General features: G+C 41.2%; 1 protein-coding gene across 1 annotated transcript in view; it reads left to right on the plus strand.

Annotated features, from left to right (window-relative positions):
- The first annotated feature begins 475 nt into the window (after positions 1–475).
- The window catches only part of IGF2BP3 (insulin like growth factor 2 mRNA binding protein 3), a 109153-nt gene continuing 88980 nt past the window's right edge, over positions 476–20648 (plus strand). Inside the window, exons 1-2 of the mRNA XM_056482730.1 lie at positions 476–779; positions 1979–2039. Coding sequence (XP_056338705.1) covers positions 605–779; positions 1979–2039 — 236 coding nt within the window. The 5' untranslated portion in view covers positions 476–604. The remainder of the gene's footprint in view (positions 780–1978; positions 2040–20648) is intronic.

Consider the following 20648-nt stretch of genomic DNA (forward strand, 5'->3'; position numbering starts at 1 on the left):
AAGTAATTTTTTTTTCTCTCTCTCCGTCCTTCCCTCCCCCTCCCCTTCTCTCTCTCTCTTTTTTTTTTTTTTTTTTTTTTTTTTTTTTTTAATACGGAGAGGCGGCGCCTGCATGCACGTAGTGTGACATTTTCATAGTCCGCCTGCTGCTGCCAAAGGGGCTTGGGGGCAAGACAAAAAAAGTAGTTTTTTTTTTTCTCTCCCCTCCTCCTTTTCCTCTTCTCAGCCCGCCATCCGCGGCCCCGGCGCTGGGTGTTTCCCCCGTGCCCCCCATGCGCCCGGGTAGCACGGCAGGCACTTAGGGCTCCCGTTTGGCCACGTTTTTTTTTTTTTTTTTTTTTTTTTTTTTCCTTTTTTTTTCTTTTTTTTTTTTTTTTTTTTTTTTTTTTTTTACCCCTCGAGAGAGAGAGAGAGAGGGAGGGACACAAGCTGCAGATCTGATTTTTTTTTTTTTTCCCTCTCCCTGTCCTCTCTCTCTCTCTCTCTCTCTCTCGCTCTCTCCTTCCTCCATCGCATTTTGTTTTATTTCCCCCTTCCTCCCCACCTCCTCTCGCAAGACGAGGGTTGCAGCCCGCGGTGCGCGCCTCCCCGAGCCGCCAGGAAGATGAACAAGCTCTACATCGGCAACCTCGGCGAGAACGTCAGCCCTCTCGACCTGGAAAGTCTCTTTAAGGACTCCAAGATACCCTTCTCGGGCCAGTTCCTGGTGAAGACGGGGTACGCCTTCGTGGACTGCCCCGACGAGAGCTGGGCCATGAAGGCCATCGAGGCACTTTCAGGTGAGCGGCCCCTTCCACCACCCCCGCCCTCTCCCTCCCTGCCCGCAGCCCCGACGGCTCCCGCCGCCCGCGCTCCTCCGCGGCCGCGGAGCTGCAGCGCCGGCCTGGGCCGCGCCGCGGGTCCGGGGGGTGCTGCGGGGCGCCGGGGGGGTCCCTGTTCCCCGGGCCCCCAGGCGAGGAGGGAACTGTTGTTTTCCGAGCGCGGCCGGAGCCGCCCGGCCTTCCCGTGCCGCCTTGGCGCGGGTCTTACGCGGCGGCGGGCCCCCGGGAGTGGCCGGGGAGGGGCGGGAGCCTGGGCCCGGGGACCCGCGGCGCGGCGGTTCCCATGTTTTTCCAAGCCCCACGGCCAGCCCTGCCCGGCCGGGGGCCCTGGCTGCATTGTGGGGGGGGCGGTGAGTGCGGCGAGGCGGAGGCGGGCTGCGGGCGCGGAGCCCTGCGCGGGGCAGCGGCTGCACACACACACCCCCGGGCACAGCTGGGCTCCCCCGCGGCCCCTCCAGGGGCCGCCTCCCCCCGGAGCGGGCTGGGGCTCCCTCCGGCTGGGCTTAGGCCTCGGGGCTGGGGGCGAGCCGCAGAATTGCTCCAAACTTGGGAGGGGGGAGCCCTGCCTGCCCCCCCGCCCCGCGCTGCCCTGCTATTTATTTCGGTTTCTCTTCGCTGCTCTCACGCACCCATCACCGCCTCCAGCAGCGCCGGCTCCCGGCCCCGACATCCTGTTTTTGTGTGCTTAAAAAAAAAAAAAAAAAATTATTTTCGCGTGAAGCGGCTTTGCGGAGGTCTGCCGGGAGAGGCTGCCTCGGAGGAGATGGGCTCAGGTCTGCCGGGAGAGGCTGCCTCGGAGGATCCCCGCGCCTCCCTTCGGCTCCCTTCCCGCCCGCTTCCGCGCAGAACGCCGCCCGGAGCTGCGGCGCGGGGGGCGGCGGAGCCCCCGCTGCCCTGCCGGGCCGGGGCCGAGCGCGGCTCCCGCACACGGCGCTCCGCGGGGCGGGGAAGGGGCCCCGCCGAGGGCAGCGCGGCTCCCCCGCGGCCCCGGAGCCTTCCCGGGCCGTGCCGCGGCCCCGCTCCGCCGCTGCCCGATGAATGGGCTCGCTAACGTGTTGCGCTCCTGTTTCCTGCCTCGCACCCCTGCGAGCCCGCTCCTGGAGACGGCGACGCACAGCCGCGCTCGAATGTTTCCCCCTTTCTGTTTGTCTCGGCAGGTAAAGTGGAGCTGCACGGGAAACTCATAGAAGTTGAACATTCGGTCCCGAAAAGACAAAGGTAATTTATTTTTATCCGCACGCCCCCCAGCCCCCCGCTCCCTCCCCCCCCGCACCGCCCCTTGCCCTTAGTTATCCAGTGAGAAGCAATTTGAAAAATGCTTAGGTTTGTGTTTCTCTTCCCTGTAGATAAATGGACCGCTTTCTTAAACCCACAGGCGTGCACTCGGTGCAGTCCGAGCGGTTTTCTAGAATTACCCCACGTATTTCTAATGTAGTGTCTTGGCCAGGCAGCAGCGGTACTATTTATTTTTTTTAAAAAGGCACCTTTCTGTGCGAGAAGCAAGTCATTATGATCCGATGGCAAATGATTGTGTAGATTTTAAAATTTAAAGTTCCGTGAGAAGAGTTAAAATCTGTGTGCTAGCAGGAAATGAAATGTGGTGTTGTGCACTGTATAACGGGCAAGCACGTGAGCTCTGCTTCAGCAACAAAAAGCACCTTGTAAATATACTGGTGGTTATATTTTTTTTGATCCTGCCATGTTGGAGTCTGCAGCATTTTACAGGCACATAGCAGAAGTCTCATCTGTATTTGAGAGGATTTTATCATCGCTATTTTGAGCTGGTCTATAGAAGCAGCAGGAGAAGGACTCCTTCCCAGTAAGCACAGGATTTATGCATCCTTAATTTCTAAACAATTTTTGCAAGGCAGTAATTTTGTTGGGCCTCATGTAAAGAAGCAATATTTGGAATAAAGTAGTAGTATTTTTATGCTGCCTATAGCAATTCAGCCTGCTTCTTTCACAAATATTTATATGATAGAAACCCTGGCATGCACTAGAGAGTAAAAAAAAAAAATAGATCAAACTTTCCACGTGCTTGTTCCTGCACTCCATTATTCAATCTGGGAAGTATGTCTGTCTGTGAAACTTTATTATAAGGGGCTTCTACTATTTCAGGATTATTTTAAAAATTGCAGTCTTTTTAAGATAGTTGATTTGAAAAGATGGTTTATCTGTCTCGATGAGCATTGTGTCATGGTATTTTGAGAATTAGAAGTTTGATCATCTGTTTAGTGTTAAAAGAAAGCTTTACTTGAGAAAGTGTGAAGGTTTTTTTCTCTAGTTAAGGGAAGGGAGAACCTAGACAAATTCATTGCATGTTAATTTTTATGGTTAGATTTATTTGATAGTTTTCACTGAAAATTAATATGGTGTATGTGCTCTTTCTCCTTTAATATGCAATACATACAGTTTTGAATTACAGTAGCCAACATTTCATATATTTTGTATAGAAAAATACTGCTGTAGATGGAATATACTTTTAGATTTAAGAAGAAAATTCCATGGGACGTATAAAAATTGATGATTTCCTATTAGTCCAATAAATAAATTTACTGTTATGCTTATTAATCTTAAGATTGCACAAAGAGCGTTCTATCTATGCTTTTGAAAAGGAATTAACTACACTTGCATAAAGATAAATTTAAAATCACTGGTGCCTCCCCAGCTTTTCTTTTTCTTTTTTTAATCATTGCTTAATATGTTTAAAAGCATTTTTCTGTTCTTTCAGCTGCCAGCTGAAATGGTGTAAAAGTCCATCCTTTGTACTGGGTACCATGTCCTATTTGTGAATTAGCAATTATCAGAAACATTTATCTATCTGTAACTTGTTGAAAAGAATTCTGCACTGAACTTCAAGCACTTTTCTAGGCATGCATTGCCTGCATATAGGCATATTGAAAAAATTGCAAGTGTAATTGTATCAGCATGCCCGTATTGCTTTTCCCAAAGCCCTTATTTGTTAAAACACTGTTTCATCGTGTATTATCATGTATTAGATATAGTTCAGATTTATACTACTGTTTAACAGAAAATTAAATTGAATTTCTCTTGACTGTACTTCCTTCCCCTTTGTTTCCGTTCCCCCTCTCCCGAAATCCAATATAGAGAGCCACTTAAAATTCATTCAGTGGCCTCCATATGTAATAGTGACTCTCTTGTTCCTCTTAGAGATGTCTAATTTTTTTGAGGGGTGGTGGGGGGGAGGGTGTTAAAAAGTTCAGGATTTTTTTTTTTTCCTTGTTTTCCTAAACATTGCTTACTGAGACATGTTTAGAGTTGCTAGCTACATCTAAAAGCAGAGTTTACAAATGTTGAGTAGTGTTGGTAAAAGTGGTTGAGGTGGTTTCAAAGCAACTTCTTCGAGGTCTTTGTATCTTTTTTTGCACCAGGGGAGGGTGTAGGAGCAGCTGGGGTGTGGTGGGGGGTGTTGCTGGCCAGGCCCACCCAGAGTGTTTGCAGGCTGTAAGGCTGGGAAGCGCTTCCCAAAGAGCCCTGTGCTCTCCAGCGGGCCAGACACGGCTGGAGAAGTGACGCCATTTACAAAAAAAAAAAAAAAAAAGTGGATGCGTCGAGTCTGTCTTTCAGCACAGAGTGTGCAATTAATAGTTTGGCGAAATGATTGCTTCATAAGAGCAAAAGTTGTTTTGTAGCACGACGAAATTATTCGATACATTGTGTTGACCTCTGCTCCTTTGAGGCTGCCTCGTGGGGACCCTCCCCTCCTCACAGCCTCCTTAAACATGGTTTTTATGGGGGTTTCTGTTGGTTCATTTATTTTGTTTTTTAACCAGAGTGTGTAGGTTATCACTCACAAAGGTGGTTTGTGGGTATCTTACTCCAGAGACAGCTGAGGTGCACAGGAGGAAAGGCTAAGGGTTTGGTAATCCATATCCTTGTCACATAAAGGAAGGTCAAGAGGTGGTGTCAGCTAGGGTTGCCAAAAAGTTGAGCTGCATCTAGAAGACATGGAGTGTGCCTGGCTTGTTATTCAGGGCGAAATTCTTGGGCCCAGTAGTCACTGCATTCCAGCCCTTGCTGGATCTTCTGATTTGAAGTGGGCACACCCAGGTTTGCAAAATTGCCTTCCTACCTGCTGTGGAAGGAAGTAAGGAGAGAGCTTGTGTGTGGCTTTCTCCCTCCCCGCCACTTGCCTGGAAGTATTTAAAAACCAGACCAGGAGATACGCTGTGGTTGAAAAAAGAGCCCTGGTCAAGGTTTTCCTGGTGGAAGGGTGGGGAATTATTTTGGGGGAGGTGCAAAGCATTTAATAAGCTCAGGAGTAGATTCCTGACTTACTATAGAAATCTCAAGGGAATGCCAAAGGAATGCAGCGTTTCTGCATTCAGACCCCTTGGTGTGGAAGAGGGCTATCGCAATATGTAAGGGTTTAGGTCACTTTATGCAAAAGTTAGAGGAGGCATTGTGATGACTTTGAGCTAGCCACGCTCTGGGGAAGGCAGGGCACCGTCAGCCACATCCCTGCTCGGATGGGTTTTCCGCTGGCAGAGCGGGAGGAGGATGGTGCCTGCCCATGGCGTACGTGGGACTTGTGGTGGAAGGCTCTGGGCACTACCTCGCCGCAATCCAAGAGCAGCTGGCATCTCACAAGGCGATGTAGGCTGCAATCTGATTATTCAAATGGCCCTGATGTCACTCGTGCGTAATGAGGGGGGAGGGCAGGCGCTAACTCTGGGCACCTGGGATGTGCCTGGCGCAGCCTCCCGGCCTGCCTTCCATGCCCAGGTGGGCTCCCCACCCACACCCGACCCACCCGGCCGCTCCTGGGCCCTCAGGTACCTGAACTGCTCACAAACACCTCAGCTGTGCTCATGGCCAGGTGTTTTTCCAATTGGATGGTTAATTATGTTTTTTTTTCCCCCCCACCTAGAGGGCTCTTTGTTGAGAAAATAAATTCGCTGTGTCTCTTCTGTGGGATGTGTTTGGGAAGGGAGCAGGAGGAGTGGGTGACAGAGCAGCACCCTGCAGGTAATGCTGCTCTTGGGGGGGAGCAGTGGCCTGCCAGCTGGGCTCCACTTCTGATACTGAGGTGTCCAAAGGCTGAGTTAAGCAAAACAAGCCCCAAGTCCCCCTGATGCAGCCACCTGTGTTCCACTGGTGACCATTACTTGGGAATTGGATTGTGTTGCTAATTTTCAGTATAATGAGGGTTTCTGCCCTAGATGGTTGGGAAAGGTTTTGTGATGCTAAAGTATGCACGGTGGCTGCAATGGTCATAGTCATGGAAAAAAAAATAGTGGCATTGATTTTGAGTTTTGCTTCTGTAATTATCAAGTAGGTAGAAATATGCTCAAAGAAGACATGTTAGAAAATATGCAATTTCTTAGCTGTATTTGTTCTCCTTTCTGTGCGTGAACTTAGATTGTTTTTGAGAGTGAGGCACCAAAACTTCACATAGTGATTTAAAGTTTTTATTCTGTTTCTACATTCATTTTTGCAGATGTGAACAGAAGATTTTTTTTTTGTTTGTTTTAATCTTTGAAATTTTTTTCAGTTAGAGTGGAAATACCTAGTTGTGACTATTCCCATATAGACAATGAGTCGTTATGACAAAACCAGATAATCTTCACCAACCGTTTTAACTGTTACATTTTGGGAAATTTAATTTTTATAGTTCCTCATGCTGTTTGATCATTAATTAAAAAAAAAACCAACAAAACAACAAAACCCCTTCTTGCTGCAGTTTTTAAAAATCAGCTGGAATACACGAAACATAGCTGTAAATGTGTGCCCTGAAAGGTTGGTCCTGTTCTTGTTTTTCTAATTTCCCTTTACAGAAGGTACCCTGAGAAATATACTTGTAGTGGACTTTAAATTGTGCGTAGATACAGTAAATTTAAAAGGGGTGGAATAAAAAATAACATTTTGGAAGTGTAATTCAAGGGTAGTAAAAATATGATCAGGAAATGTTTAAGATTTTTTTTTTTTAGTTTCTCTCTTTTTTCCCCTTCAAGCATGGGGTAATAACATTTTCCACATTTTTGAGACCTTGAAAGTGGTATTTTTGCAAAATGGGGCTGTGTTCATTTCAGTCACTCTTTTAAGTGCAGAGCATAGGACTCTACAGTGCTGGAGTCCTTTTATGGCTTCTGGCTAGCTACTGGGTGGATTTCAAATGCTTAGTTTTGACCTGAAAAATTGTTTAAATGGCCTGAGATTTACCCACCAGAAAACAGGAAATGTGCTGCTTCCCATGATGCCTGTGAGAGAGGGACCCAGGCAGAATTAAAATACACCTAATACTTAGCCATGGGCAGGGCTAGTCCTTCAGAGAGCCTCACAAAAAAGATTCTTCACTCCTTAAACCTGTTCCTCTTCTTAGCGTCATCTCATCTTTTTGTATTTTATTGTCCTGGGATTTTGGTAAAAAAATATATAGTGGCATGGATCACAGCTAAAAACACTCTTTCTTCTGGTGATTTCATCCTTGTCTGAGCCCAGTGAGATAAGCACAGGGCAATATTGATGTAGGACCTTTTTTCTTGCAATTTAAGAGTAAAATTTATTATTGGAATTTGATTATTCAGAATCAGTAAATGGGTGGAGAGCATGTGCAAAAATTAAATGCACTAAAATCTAAGTATGGATGACAACTTCATGTTTTGTTTCTAGAAAGGGGATGGATTAGAAACTTTTAGTAGGTCTGATACATTTAGAATATCAAGGTGTTTTAGGTAGTTCCAGAGTGCTTCAAGACCATTCTTTTTTAAAGCACTTTTATTTTCATATGTAAAATGTCTATCTCCACATCAGTCCATTCTTCATCTCTAATGATGCAGAATATAGAATTATGTAGTTAAATGCTAATTACTCTTGAAAGCTAAGATAAAACCATAACTTTCCCTTATTTTGTCTAGAAACATGATGGAATCAAATCCTTGAGCATTAATTTATAGTTTTAGTCTAAGGCTTCCATACTTTTTCCTTAATTTTTTTTTTTCCCTGGGCATGTCAAATGTAGGCACTTGAATGCCTTTTCACCCTGCATCTTTGCTGGGTGAGTGTTACCTCTGCTGCCCAAATGAGGAAAATATCCATTCAAAAATCTCCCCATCTGTCTATGCTGGGGACACCAGTTAGCCCAGTGCTTACTGATGCTACCCAGCTTCTCTGGGCATGTCTGTCCATCTGGGTACTTCAGTGACAGTTGTTCCTTGTCATCAACTGGAATATGTAATTTGGCTTTGAGAAATTTGCGTGGGAGCAAGAGCTCCTGTGTGTTTGTGGTAAGTATAAAAAAATTGTAATTTTGTATTACCTCCTGGTTTCGCTTCTTTACAGATCTGCAACTTTGGTTTGTGAGTGTGTTTTCAAGGATACATATATTTAAGAGAGAAGAAAATCTTGGTATATGTCATGGGATACTTAGCAAATTAAGCACATTACCCAAATATTGACCCTAGTAAACTTTAAAATACTGTTATGTGTAATGGCAGTAAAAGAGTGGTGCCAAAAATGGTGGCTTTCCATTTTTTTTTTTTTCCTGCAAGTGCATTTAAATTTCCAAGTGACAAATTGCAATATTAACTGTTATTTTGCTGACTTGTATTACTGTGGCAGCTGGCACCAGAGGAACCTATAGTATAAAAGGTCTCCTGTTCAACACAGCCTCAGCAGCCGTGTGCTTCCCCTCTATCCTGTCTGTCCATGGTGCAGGGGAATCAGCATCTACTCAAACTGTCCTTTTGCAGATCTGAAAGAATGGAAAACTGCCACTAGCATGCAAAATGAGGTACCCAGTGCTTTAAATTAAGTTAAAATTGGGGTAAGAGCACAGGTAATGAGTCAAAGAGGGATCCGACTCTTCTTGGGTATGAGACTAAGTACAGAAATGAAACTGTCTTGAAACAGAAGATCTTCAGCTGGGAAGGGCTTTACTCCATTTTAAATTTTTTGGTGTCTTGACTATCTTGTGACTGTAGCCTCTGCATTGTTTCTCACCAATCAGTAGTTTCAAAGAGAATGTGTATGTACACGTGTGTCTCTTGTGTGCGTGTGTGTATATATATCCACACGTGCATTTTAAAAGATTGTATTACCACAAAATAATTTGCAGTTTAAGAAGGGACCAGCTAAAAATATCTGGAGAATTTATAAAAATAGTAAAGTTGGGGTTTTTTTTGGGTTTGGTTCTTTTTTTTTTTTTTTTTTTCCTAGTACCAATACCCTTGAACACAACTGGAGCTGAATGTTCACTTTTGAAAGATTAACTTTCATGCTCAGCTGAACTTTAGGAATGTTATTTTAAAATATGTAGTCTACACCATGTGTCCGATACATTTTTCCTCTTGGAAAACTGCAGTGCTTTATTGTTTTGGTAAATTGTTTTTTAATTTTTAAATGTTAAATGTACAGGTTCTATATGTTTTCCCTCAAAAATAGAGCTCTCTTCACCTTAATGGAGCCTTAAAAATGGTAGTGCAGAAATCAAAATTCTCAATAAAGGGAGCTCTAGCGTGTGTGAACAAAAATTTCTGTTGGAAAAAATAATAAGCTTAAGTTATTAGTTGGGTTTGCAGTTACTTATTTTCCTGAAATTTCATATTAAAGAGCAGTCAGAGATGGAGTAAAAACTTGTTGGGCTTGGATTTGGACTTAATCATTAAATATCTAGCATGCATAGATCAAAGTGGGGCTTTAATTTTCTAGGAATAATCAGGGCAGGAGGGCTGGCTATGAGAGGGGTGAGGGATGGGGGAACCCCTCCCTTGGGTGAGTTGTGCAGGTACTCCATGTAACTTTGGTCCTAGAGCCTGATCCTGCACTCTCTGCCCCTTCTCCGCTATGGTGAGAGGGAATCCTGAATCCTGAGTGTGCTGTGGGAAGATTTTTGGGAAACGGAGTTGACAAAATGTCTTTAGCTTTAATAGCAAAAATGCATACGTCTAACAAAGACACCAGTTGTTTGTTTGTTTGTTTGTTTTAAACAATAGTTTTAAAACAGTTACAGAACAGATAATCCAGAAATTTTATTTTTGGGGATAGAGTGGATTATTTGGTTTATACACATCAGGGAAATTCTTTGTGATGGTGGCTTCCTGGCTATCATGGAAGAATAGTTCAATTTTTCCTCCTACACCTAAAGTAAAAATTTCAAAGAAGAGTCTTGTTAGGGCAGTGCTTGGAAAACATAATTTGTGGGATGCTAGAGGAACTTAGGTGGTAGTTTAATCCTTGCAGTAATATAATGTAAATCTTATATTTTTAAAAAATATCAATTCCGATATACATGCTCCAAATAACTTTCTGGTGGAAGTTTGGTGGCAAAGTTATGCAGGTAACAGCTAGGGGAAAAAATTGTCTGTCTTGGACTATTGTTGGTAATTTAGAAACAATTTTCAAATTACTTTCATAACAGGCTCCCCTCACCATTGAGCTCCTGGTTTGTTAAGAGTTGTGCATTTCTGTGCTGCAGAAGGGTCTTTCCTAGCAAGGCAAACAGGATTTCTGAACAAACCACATCTTTCTTGGTGGAGCACCCGTGCTCTGGTGTACAGAGGGAGCTGTTCACCAGGGCCAGGGAGAGGGATCCAGTGCCAAGTGTCTCTGTGTTATCCATCACAGTGGGTGCTGGTGCAGGTCAGCAGCAGCAGCTCTGTGTCAATAGCGGCTCGATTATTTAAGTGAGTTCTAGGTGGTCGTGGGCAGCAGCACAGCTTGGTGTTATGCTAACCAAAAGTGTTAAATCTGCCATTGCTGACCAGGAGACACTACTATTGACCTGAGAGAAGTGCTGCAGTATCTCAGTACTTGTTTGTTACCTGAATTTACTGTATGAATTTTCTACCCGCACAGAAACTTCTAATGTAGGATGAGAAATAAATGAGGAATGGACAGCTCTTATTGTTGGTTTTTTAAAAAATACTGTGTGCTAATTACTAAATTTCTTTTCAGAGTTTAATTCTGGAACTCAGTAGGAGTGGTGTAAAATTGTTCTTGTTATGCTAATACTAGTTCATTTGAAAATGCATCAGAATGCTTATTCTGCTAAAATACTTTAAAAGAAAAAAATCCAGTCCCTAAAGCGACCAAACATCCCATGCTGTAGTAGTCAAAAAGTAGAGGATAATTTTTTTTATTAAATACTAAGCTTATTTCTTCAGTGATGATCTGAGTCCTAATAGCAAATGGTGAGTTCCTGTTCTATTTGATGCCTTGCTTTGAATTGCTGCTTCTTGTACTTTAGAGTGTATTATATACCTCTGTTTAGAAATTTTCATTTTTTTCCTGTCATGCACTTGAGAGAGAATTTTTATAAATAATGTGATTTCTACCCATTCTTTTGCACTGGCTACCTTAAACAAGAAGTGATTGTTGACATGTAAATATGTCCCAAATTCTGCTTTTAACATAGAATGGTAAGATTTAGATAAAAGTGGTGTAAACACCTTTTGTACAACTGGGCTTTATGGCCATTGTTCAATTGAACTCAAAGCATAAGCAGAATTGTGTTTAACCTATAGCTGAAGCTACCCAATTTTTCTTGAAAGTAATCTTGGGAAAAGTCTGAAGACTTGTCATTAGCTGAAGTCTTGAAATTATAAGGATTGCTCTCTTTGTGTTCAACTAGCTTCACTGAAATCACAGAAGTGCATTCACTGGCCGTGGTTGGATTTTGCCTGCCTCTGGGCAAATAAAAAGCTTATGTAAATTGCTTTTCTTCCTGGCCCTTGGGCTCATGTCACCTGCTGCACACAGCTCACCCAGTACGGCTGGTACAGGTTTTGCACACACTAAGCTCAGTATGTTAACATGGAACAGAGACTTCTGCTCAGACCCAGCACCACACTTGTGCTTGTCAGTCCCCCCCAGCACAGCACTGCTGCTTTTGGTGCTGGAGCACTTCAAAAAATGGTTTTTCAAATGGAAGTTGAAGTTAATATTAACTTTTTAAGCTGGAGACTGCCGGTGGAAATCACATGTGATTTTTGTATTCCAGAAAGTCTCTCTTGGACATAGTTCTCACTTGTGTCACTGGATGTATTGCTTTGGCAGAAAAAGAAAACAAAAGGGGCAAAGAATGGAATAGTCTGTTCAAACCTTAGTCATGTCTTACCATGATGAAAGCCCACAAATTCCAGGGGAACAAAGGGCATTTGAGCAGTGATAGTTTTCTGGGGGTGGCTGTGGTGTGTCACCTACCTGTTGAGACTGGACAGGATGAGGAGAGCTTAGCCTGGTTTGGGGGCTGAGGAGGTGTCCTGACCTCTTTTCATTCCACATTCTGCCCTGTGAACTTCCCTTGCTCTCTGTGTAAAATGTGTATGTGGTTGTGAAGTATTACAGCATGTCTTTGGGGTTTGTGGGAGGAGAGGGAGGGAGTGATTGCTTTGTTTTGGGGATTTTGGTCGCTCCACTTCTGGTTGTGACTGGCAGCTCTGTCTCACTGCAGAGTCCAGCACTAGGCATGAAGCTGGTGCCAGCATGGTTTGAAATAAACTGAATTTTTGGGGCTTGATGGTGGGGAGTAAAGAAGACACACAACCAGTAATGTTAGCAAAAATTGGTTAGTAACCCCCAAAGAAGGATGACTTGTATCTGTGGTTAAATATCTTGCAATACCACAGTCTTCCTTAAGTTTCTTTTGTCTTTTTGGTTTTTTAAATTTGCTGTTTTAACTTTCTCCAGCTCTTTTGAAAAGTGTTTTTAAATCCTCAGTTGTTGGGTGTATCTATATGCAGGTGGAATGGCTGAATTTAGAAGCTGTGAAAGACATTTTTAAACTCTACTAAACTGTGCTCTCAGGTAAAAGCAACTCAATCTCTTTGTGGGGGCAAGTACCACCTAATTTAGCTATCTCTGTTTATAAATCAGTACCATATGATTGTAAAAATAAGATAGTAATTACTGTCTTAGTGTGATAATAAGCCTGCACATCTGTATACAAACTAAATTCAAACTAATTATCTGCTAAATAATTTATTAAATGTGGTCAAAATTATCATCTTCATTCATGTGATCTTTGTTCATAATCTTAATTTAAATATCCAGCAAAATGCCATATCTTTCAAAACTGCAGCTTACTAAATGCAAATAATATCAATGTTAATGATGATTAACCTATAAATTATACTTATGATTTAACTGATTAGCTGTAGCATGATATAAGCCTTTTCTCTTCTTTAAGAGTAACTAATCCAAAATTACAATTTTGCTTAATTTAATATGAAATTAACTAAAATAATGCCATTGTTAAATGCTATGTAAAGAGTGTACTTTCCAGTGCAGAAAGGTAAATTATTTTTTATTCTCTGGTCATGGCAGTGTATTCAAATCTACAGTAACAGTGAAAAAGTCAGTGCTGTCTGTGATACTCATCCTCAATACCTGTGCTATATCCCATTTTCTGTGAAAAAGAAATTTTAAAAAATGAAATTATTTAAAAAATGATAGTATTTATCCTATAATTGCTCTATACACCTCTACCTAAAATCAGGGCAGATTTTTAAATAGTATTACTAATGTGGGGGAAATTGTTATATATTAGCTGTAAAGGTTGATAAAGAAAACACACTTGCACCTCTTATATACAAGCAATTTTTCAGCATAACTTCCCTTTGAAAGAAAGTGTAGAATTGAAATGTTGCATAATTTAAAGTCAGTGAACAATTGAATTTTAGTTGTTGACTTTTCCAGTTGAACAGAATGAAATGATACTCTAAGGCTTTAATCAAGCCCTGGTATGAAAGCTCAGGGATTGCTTTCATATATTATACTATGTAAGCCTGTGTGCACTAATCAAAGCTGCTATGACAAAAATACAGAAGATTGTTTTGGTAATTCTTAAAAATGAAGTTTAATGCAAGATATAATTAACAGCATTTCTATTAAGTAAATATAAAATATTGCAGAAGAATCTTTACATACAATCTATGATTCTTTAACTATGGCAGTACAAATTATTTACTGTGCATTGTTGTGGATATACTTACCCTGACCAAACTTTTTGCTCATTTAAAAAAAAAAAAAAAAAAAAAAGGAAAAAAGAGAAACTTGCATGGTTATCACTGCTTAAATGCATAAATTCAGCTTCTTAAAAGATGTTAATTAAAAAGAATTTTTTTTTTCAGTAACCAATCTTTAGATTACACTTTAATGGCAAAATATTTTGTATGTGTGCAAGATGTGTCTCTTTAGTTCTATGTACCAGCTGAAGGAGGGTGCATTCTATATTTCAAGGGTATAAAATTTTTTGAGAGGAGAACATGCAGGTCTTCTAAATAATATCTTACATCTTTCTGAAAGTACAGCTATGAAATAATTTCATTTGGTGCTGTTCTCTCCGCAAACACTTTGTGTAATTGAATAGCATTAAATTTGTAGATGAGAATTCTTCAGAGAAAATTACTTTTAAAAAAGTGAAAATAGTGCTTGAAAACCATACACAAAATTTGTTTCTCTTTGCAAGTAACAGATGTAACAAGTAATAGAAATATAGAAGAAGAAATTTTTGAAGAAATTTCTGCATCTGTTGACATTCAGCATAAAAATGGCAAGTTAAACCTCAGAGTAGCCACTTTTCATGACTTTTGGGCTCTGGCAGGGCAAGAGAAACGAAGGGAAGCTGTTTGGTGGTGATAGTGCAAACCCTGTGGGTTCTAGCACTCCTCTGGTGAAGGTGTTATATCTCATCTGATTTAGGTCACTTAATCAGTTTAAGGCCACGTGGAATTGCCATTAGTAAGGGACAGCACTTGAGTGCTCTTCTTGCTGGTATTCCATTAGTTCAGCAGAGTGTACTAGTGAAATAATGACTAGAGCATCAGTGAGAATTGGTATCTGTGCAGTCTTGGCTGCAGCATGCATCAATTTATACTCTAAAAGATTGTTTTAAGCTTGTGTTAATAAGGCTTATTGTACTGAAGCTATTGAGGAAGAAGAACTTATTTTAAAGATAATATGAAATGTAGAGCAAACTTGACGTTTCTGATGAAAAGCTGGTGGAGTAGTCTACTTTTTTTCCTGTTAGTGTAGTCTACAAGTTTTGAAAGAAACAATTTGTCTTTCCAATACTTAATTTTTTTTATTTGTCTTAAGATTGAAAGGTAGACTTTTTTTAATTAAAAAAAAATTTGTTTTGTCATGTGAGCAAATTAACTGCAGGTCATTGTTAAGCTTTGCTGGAATATCAGATGATGAGCATAGTATCTTTCAAATGCTCAATTATCATGTCAGTGTAAGCTGCTCTTGCAAAGTTTATTAATATATGTATTTCTGAAAAAACAGTAATAAAAATGGAAGTTTCAGTCAGTACAGATGCAGAATGAAAGCCCTGTGTGCACGTGCTCACACACTAAATACTTTGAGTGGTTCTAAACATTGGAAAGAGTCTGAAACCTGTGGCTATACATTTGGAAGTGTTGATTTGCTCTGTGCATTTGTTAATTTTACTTAGTTTATTTTGTTCCTTGAAGCACTAGGACTATTAATATTTTTAGATATTATCATATATACAGTTGCCTAATTTAAGTAGTTTGCCCTTGTTGCTATCCTTTTACATCGTGGAAGAGACTTGAAAATGTCAGGGAGCCAGTATGGTAGCTGAAGTTCACATATGCACTTAAAACTGGACTAAGAAGATATTTCATTTATTCTAGTTGTACCATATAAGCTTTCTGAAATTAGATGGTGTTTTCATCTGCATGAGTGTTTGTGCTTCCATTTTTTAGACCCTACAGGAATCTTTGTTTACTGAGATCCTTTTAGGAATTAGACATTAATTTGTGTCAGGTTTTTTAAAGTAGCCTGAGAGAGACAGTGAACAGGCTTTCCTTTAAAAATTGGACATGCAGGGTGAAACAGCAAGGTGGTGGTGAAGTGGGATGGGTCCCTGAACTACCTTAATGCCATACTCAGTTTAAGTTCTGAAGTAGCTTGTTCCCATCCTGAAAGTTTTAAATCTGATATTTGATAGGAAAAAAAAAAAAAAAACAAGTAGGAAATGCTGAGACTGTGTATCAGAGTATTGCAATTAAATGTTATAAGTGTATATGAAGAGCAATTCTTTCTATTTAGTTTCCCTTCCAGTCCCTCGCTGCCCCGAACCAGAACTGAATTTGTTCATTCTGGGGTGTACAGTGAACTCAAATTGAGTATGGACAACTGTAGTTTCACTTAAGTGTGACCTGAGAGAGACCAAAATAGGCTGGGCTCCCTGTCTGTCGCTGTGGTGTAAGGAATCTGGGAAGCATTTCCGATGCTCCCTGCGCACCCGGGCTCGTGGTTGAGCAGTTGGTCTCAGCAGCATGGTGGCTACTGAATTTGTCTATGAGTGCTGCTAATTTTATTTGGGTATTTCAGCCTGAGAAGGGTGAATCACTGAGTTATTGTTAGATGAGAGCTAATCTGGTGCCATACCTCCCATACCAAAAAAAAAAGTTGCCAAAATTTTACATAGTACGTGCTGTATGTCACTTATTTCCATTGGATTTCTAACTGGTTTGCAAACTCCTGCCGAGTAAGAGATGGTAGTAGGGGAAGACGTGCAAAATAAAGACACTGTGAGGCTTTATCTAGCTAGAACAAAGTATCTTGTTGGCTTTTTAATTATTGCAGTCCTGGTACCTTTTTTTTTTTTTTGTTTCAAAAATGACTCTGAAGTATCCTTCACAATTCCTTTTTGCTGCTTGGGCTCTTTAAAGGGAACTGAATTCACTGGAAATTAAGGGGAAAAAAAGAGAGAAAAGAAAATAATTATTTTTTTGTAATCTACTGCACCCTAGTTCCTTACAAGGCCACATACTGCAGGGGAACCCTAGGCAAATTTCAGTCTGGGGCTGCTTCTTACAGCTGATGTAGATTTTCATAGCTAGTTTGTAATGGAAGTAGTGACTGCTTCAAGTTGCAGGGTCCTGTGGGCACTGGGAAAACAGGTGATGGGAGAGAAGAAGCCCTTGGCTATTTTGGTGGCTGAAGAAAACAAGGGGTGGGGAGAAGAAAGATAGATAAAAGCTGAGTGCAGTGTCCCATTAAGAATATTAACTAAGCAAAATATTTTTGCATGCTTAGAAATCCTTTTGCATTTAAAAGTGTTTATTTTCAATCTTTCATGCACTTCATGAGTATTTTTGCTTTTATCCACATCTCAGTTAGTTGCAAGTTGTGTGGTAAGAGAATAAATGACAAGTGACCATAGCTTGAAAAAGTTTGGTCCAAAAAATCAGCGCCATAGTACAGTTGTTTAAGGAATTCCTTGCTCAGAGGAGAAGGGAAAGAGAAAATGTGGCTTTTAGAAAAAACAGCATACACCCCCATCCCACCCTGAAGAGAGAAGGGGAACCAAACACAAAACCAACCCAACCAAATGTCGCAAGCCACAAAGATATACCCATTTTTCTAAAGGATACTAAAACTTCCCATTAGATTTAAAGCAGTGTTTAATTCTTTATTAAAAAAAAAAAAAAAAAAAAACAACTTTACAGCCTCTTCTATTAACAACACCTGGAAAATGAAAGGTTGTTTTTTTTTTTTTAATGAGAAATTCAATGTTAGTATGGTAATGGCAGAATCTTCAGAATTTTATTTTTAAAATGCCTTTATGGCCCACTCAAGGGAATTCACAAATAATGAATATAAGCTTTTAGTCTAATTAGTGATGCGAAGAATTGTCAGGCTAAAATCCTAGAAGAATGATAACAGGTGAGATCCTACTATCCAGGTAATCCACCTAAACACAGGAACCACAGCTGGGCTTATGCTGCTTGATTTTCCTGTTTTGCATGGTGTGACTTGGATGTGCCCATGTAAACCTTCTGGCTGTACCTGCTGAGCTATCAGTGCATTCCCAAGGTGCAGATCCTTTCAGAGTGTTGGAGTTGCTCCTGCAAGGAGAGCACAGCCCAGTTCTGGCTCCTTGGGCTGTGCTGGCCCTGGGCAGAGGTAGTAAACAAACCCCGTGTTTTGCAGGCAGTGGTAGGAAATTTGATCACCAGCACAGAGGGATCTGTGAGGTAATCCAGGAGTCATATTTTCATTCTGGATGCTGGGATAATGCACCTCCCCGGCGCGGCTGCTTTGCCGCGTCGTGTGCGCGAGATGAAAGCGGGAAAGGGTCGTTAGGAGCCAACTGTTCTGTCGTGTGTGAGCTTTGAGAAAAATTCCTTTGTCTAAATTTTATGGAAAATCCTTATTCTGAGTGGTGGTACAGACTGCTTTTAAATCTGGGTCTGGGATTAAATGAGTCAACACAAAGAGAAGTATTGCTGCAGCTTGCCTGTGGCTTAGCCAAGTTTTGTCTGCTTGAGTTGCTGAATTGGGGCTGAAATTGGAGCAATAACATTTCCTCTTCAAGTATTGTGCTGACCAGATCAGTGTGTAAAAATAAAAAGTACTGATGTTTCTTAATAAGTCAATATTTGAAACCCTTCTCTTCTTCTAAGTAAGTTCAAGATGAACTGGTTGTTTCACAAGCTAATGTCTTGATTTGACAAAATGTAGTAACTGTGTCATCAGAGTGCCTTGTAATATATCCTAGAAATTAAATACCTTCTAATATAAGTGATATAAACACCTCTGTTTGACAGTTAACTGAACCTGAGTCTGTTTTTGAAAGAAATTCAGAATGCCTTCATTTTAGGTAGGAAGTGTGATCCTTTGGTTTTGTATTAATCAGAACTAGGGAAAAGGACATTGAGATATATAATTGCATGAGGAATTTTTTAGGTAAAAGCACTTTGAGATATATAATTACATGGGTATATGCATCCAAAATTCTATAGGAAAAAGGATGGCTTAGAATGTCCATTCAATATGCTTTGTTTGAATGGACTTAATGCTGTTTGTGAGGTACTTTTAGGAATCAGATGTGAACAATACAGAGTGGAAAGATTGCTTAAGCCCATGAAATTTCAGTGTGAAGAGAGGGGCAGGCAAAGGCTGCAGCACCTCTTGCAGGACAAGCCACTCCAGTGGCTCAGTGTGTATCATTACCTACATTTACCATGAAGAAAATGATGACGAATCTCCCCTGCCTACCCTGTAACTAGAAAACTACTGCTTTTTTTCCCAACCACACTGATCTGAATTGAGAGTTAAGGATTATTAATTTTGCCCTGTAAATTTGGCTTCTTTTTTTATTTTCATCCCACTAGAAAAGCATTAAAAACACTGATTCACTCTGTTGTCCCCAAGCATCAACTACTTGAAGCAACCTGAGGGGGAGAAACTAATGAACTCTGTGTGGGGGTAGTTTTGTGCAGGATTTTCCTTGCCTGTTTTTATTTTGCTGGTTGCAGAATAAACAATAAAATACAACTCTTTCCTTTCCTCTATAAATTTAGTTGATTACCAGCAGTTTTGTGTTTGGCTACAAGAGTTGCTAACTTTGTTTCCATGGCTGTTCCTGTCAGGACTTTTTATACAGAACTCGTTTCTTACCGTATGGCGTTACCCACACTCCATAGGAGGTTTTTTTGCTGTGTGGTGTTTTTTTAACATTTCATCTCCAGCTGTCTATGTTCAGTTTGGGTTGTCAGTGAAGTAAGCCTGAGAAGTGATGATTTTTGCTGTTCTTTGGAGCTCAGGGAGCAAAGTGGCTGTTTTGGTGAGTGGGTTTGTGCTGGCATCATGAATGAGCTGTCAGAGCTGGGAGGCAGCACTGGGGTACCAGCATTCACTGCTGGTGGGCACTGACACACTCTGCACCTGTGGTGTGACCTGCCAAGGCTTCTTCCAGGTAGCCAGCATGGCAGGACAGACCCAAAACAGAGGAATTGGGCAAGCATTTACTCTTTGAGTGTTCTTAAGAGTGGAAAGGGTGTAGACCATTTGCTTTCTATCCCATAGGTATTGAGTTCAAACAGTTGAATGGACTAACACTGTTGATGTTCACTTGATCTCCTTTCTAGCATGTTTAAGTCTTTTTCCATAGGCTCTTGTTTAAAAGGAGTGTGTTTGTGCTCTGTGGGTTTAAGGCATTAATGGTGTGTGTAGTTCATGTGGCTGCTGAAATAAGAGACTATTAAGTGGTGTTATTGTTGAGAAATGGGAATTAAGGAGTAGCAGGCAGCATGTCTCTGGGGTGTGGAGGGAGGTTGGTGAGAAGGGTGTGGTAAGAGTGTAGATACAATTGTGTGCAAGTGCAGTCACTTTGATACTTGCATTTGTTTCCCCTTGAAACAGTAAAATTTTGACACATCTATGAGATTAAAAGAAGGACTGTGAGCAGAAGCATGATATTTTATTGTCCTTTGCTTTATAATTGTCTATCTTCTCTTATTTAAGATTACTTTCCCCTAAGGGGAGGTGCACTCTGATGTTTACTAAGTGTCATATAAAGCATAGAGTGAGATTGTATTAGTGAAAGTGAGTCTTAATACAAGGATGCAAAACCAGACAATTTTGACACCCTTTTAACTAAAGGGGAATTTGATATTTTGAATGAAAAAATCCTGGAGTATTGACGGCAGAGAGCGAATGAAAGGGTGTACATAAAAGAAATTGGGAAGAAAAGCCACAATTTCAGCATTTTCTTTCTCCCACCATCTTTTTCCCAAGACATGTTTAGTATTGTTTCATGTGTGGGGAAGGTTCTTGTGGGTTGGGAGCACTGGGTGTCCCTGTGCATGTTTGTTCTGTGTATTGATGTAAGAGAGATTACCCCTTCAGATATCACTAAAATGGCTTTTAGTAAATTATCCATCTTTATGGTACTTTGCCCTTTCTGTGTCTGCACACAGGTGTAGCACAAATATGCTCCTTGCCTGGTGAAGGGGCACTGTAGTGGCTGCCTGTTTCGCTTGTTTTACTTGCTTTCAGTGTTGCAGAAATATTTATGTCCCCCAAATACAAGGCTCTGGGTCTGAACAT

This window comes from Oenanthe melanoleuca, chromosome 2 (genome assembly GCF_029582105.1).
Source record: "Oenanthe melanoleuca isolate GR-GAL-2019-014 chromosome 2, OMel1.0, whole genome shotgun sequence".
In the NCBI taxonomy this organism is placed as follows: Eukaryota; Metazoa; Chordata; class Aves; order Passeriformes; family Muscicapidae; genus Oenanthe; species Oenanthe melanoleuca.